At 51.9% G+C, this 2020-nt stretch overlaps 1 protein-coding gene across 1 annotated transcript in view; it reads right to left on the bottom strand.

The window, feature by feature from the left end:
- The window catches only part of ZNF185 (zinc finger protein 185 with LIM domain), a 37680-nt gene that overhangs the window by 20913 nt on the left and 14747 nt on the right, over positions 1-2020 (bottom strand). Inside the window, exon 14 of the mRNA XM_007958949.1 lies at positions 650-745. Coding sequence (XP_007957140.1) covers positions 650-745 — 96 coding nt within the window. The remainder of the gene's footprint in view (positions 1-649; positions 746-2020) is intronic.

Here is a 2020-nt window from a genome sequence, read left to right as displayed (position 1 = left end):
GCTAACCAGACGGCTGGCGGTTCAAACCCACCAGCCACTCCTCGGAAGGAAGGTTGGGCAATCCTACTTCCGTAGTGATACTGCCTCGGAAACCCAAGGGGGGGTCGCTATGAGTCGGGGCCAACTCGACGGCACATAACAACAACAACATCAGAGCGCCTTTGGGAGCCCTGGAAGGGTGTTCTTCGCAGAGCTCACCTACTACCACACGCGCCCACAGTGAAATGGCCACTCCAGCAAGGCTGGGAGGTTGGTGGAAGAAACAGGGTAGGGCCCTTGCCTGTGATGGTCTCCCAGGCTACCTGCCACCGAGGACTAAGGCCTCCAGTGCTGACCGGGTGTCCTCAGACTTCCTTTCCCTGGCTTCTGACTTCGGGGCTGCAATCCGTACAGGAGCCAGTGGGGACCCTGTGCTTGAGCCACCTCCCAAAGCCACTGGTCTCATGGGCACCTCAGCCTGTCCCTCCTCTATCCACTGCCCTTGGTGGGTGGTCCAGTGCCAGCTGCCCCCCCCCCCCCGCTATCATTGCCTGGGGGGAAAGGAGCGGAGCTGAGAAGAGCAAGGAGGTCCTTGGACCTTGGAGCCAAGGCTGAGCCCGGAGGCAGCATCTGCAATGGGTTTGGTCACCAGTAGCCACCTCACCCTTACCTGGTGGCCATGAGTCCAGGCTTGTGGCACGGAGAGCTGGCGCTGTGCACACCCCGGTCATCCAAGAGAGGGGCAAAGTGAGCAGGCAAGTGCAGCCTGTGGGAAGGGCAGATTTGCTTCAGGCCACTGTGTCAGCCTGTCTACCCCTTCCCAAGAGGGGGCTCAACAATGTCAGGGTGCTCAACGAGCAAGGTAAGCACAGGCTTACTTGTGTTTACTTAATAATCTACACAGTAAACAATTTAACTTTTTTTTTTTTTTTTTTCCCAAAGATTCTGCTTCTAAGTCTGGCTGGCATCTGTCTCTCTTCCAACCCCATAGCACCTTCCCATAGAATTGAAGTCTCCTTTCAAAGTTGCAATCCCGGATAGGGATGGAGTACCCAGAAAGCAAGGTAAGCATGGGATGACTTGTGCTTACTGAGTAATCCACTCCTGAGGTCAGGCCATAATGCTCACCGAGTGTGTGGCCATGGCCACTTGGGCAATATGCCACAGTGGTTAAGCACAGACTCCCTGGAGTATGGTTGCCCAGTTCAAATCATGGCTTCCCCACCTCCTGCTGTAGTTGTTGTTAGGTGCCGTCGAGTCATCTCCGACTCATGGCGACCCTATGCATAGCAGAGCTAAACACCACCCAATCCTGCGCCAGCTCCACGATCCTTGCTATACATGAGCTGATCGCCACAGTCACTGTGTCAATCCATCTCCTTGAGGGCCTTCCCCTCTTTCGTTGACCTTCCATCTTACCAAGCATGACATCGTTCTCCAGGGAATGGTCCCTTCTGACAACATGGCCAAAGTAGCTTCTGGCCATTCTCGCTTCCAAGGTGCATTCCGGCTGCACTTCCTCTAGGACAGATTCATTAGTTTTTTAGCAGTCCATGGTACTTTCAGCATTCTTCGCCAGCACCACAAACCAAAAGCATCAATTCTTCTTTGGTTCTTCCTTATTCATTGTCCAGCTCTCACATGCATATGATGCGATGGAAAATATCATGGCTTGTGTCAGGTGCACCTTAGTCCTCAAGAAGACATCCTTGCTCCTGAGCACTTGAAAGAGGTCCCTTGCAGCCAACTTGCCCAGTGCTATAAATCGTCTAATGTCCTGACTGCTGCTTCCATTGGCATTGATTGTAGAACCAAGCAATGTGAATTCTTTGACAACTTCCATCTTTTCTCCATTTATGCTGCTTATAGGTCCAGTTGTGAGGATTCTTGTTTTCTTTACATTGAGGTGTAATCCATTCTGCTGACTGTATTCTTCAGTCTTCATCAGTGACTGCTTCAAGTCATCCTCACTTTCAGCAAGCAAAGTTGTGTTGTCAGTGTATCTCAGGTTGTTAACAATTCTTCCTCCAATCCTGATGTC

This window comes from Orycteropus afer, unplaced genomic scaffold, assembly GCF_000298275.1.
Source record: "Orycteropus afer afer isolate SDZICR_OR568_19922 unplaced genomic scaffold, OryAfe1.0 scaffold01234, whole genome shotgun sequence".
Lineage (NCBI taxonomy): Eukaryota > Metazoa > Chordata > Mammalia > Tubulidentata > Orycteropodidae > Orycteropus > Orycteropus afer.
This window is presented reverse-complemented; position numbering and strand designations above follow the sequence as displayed.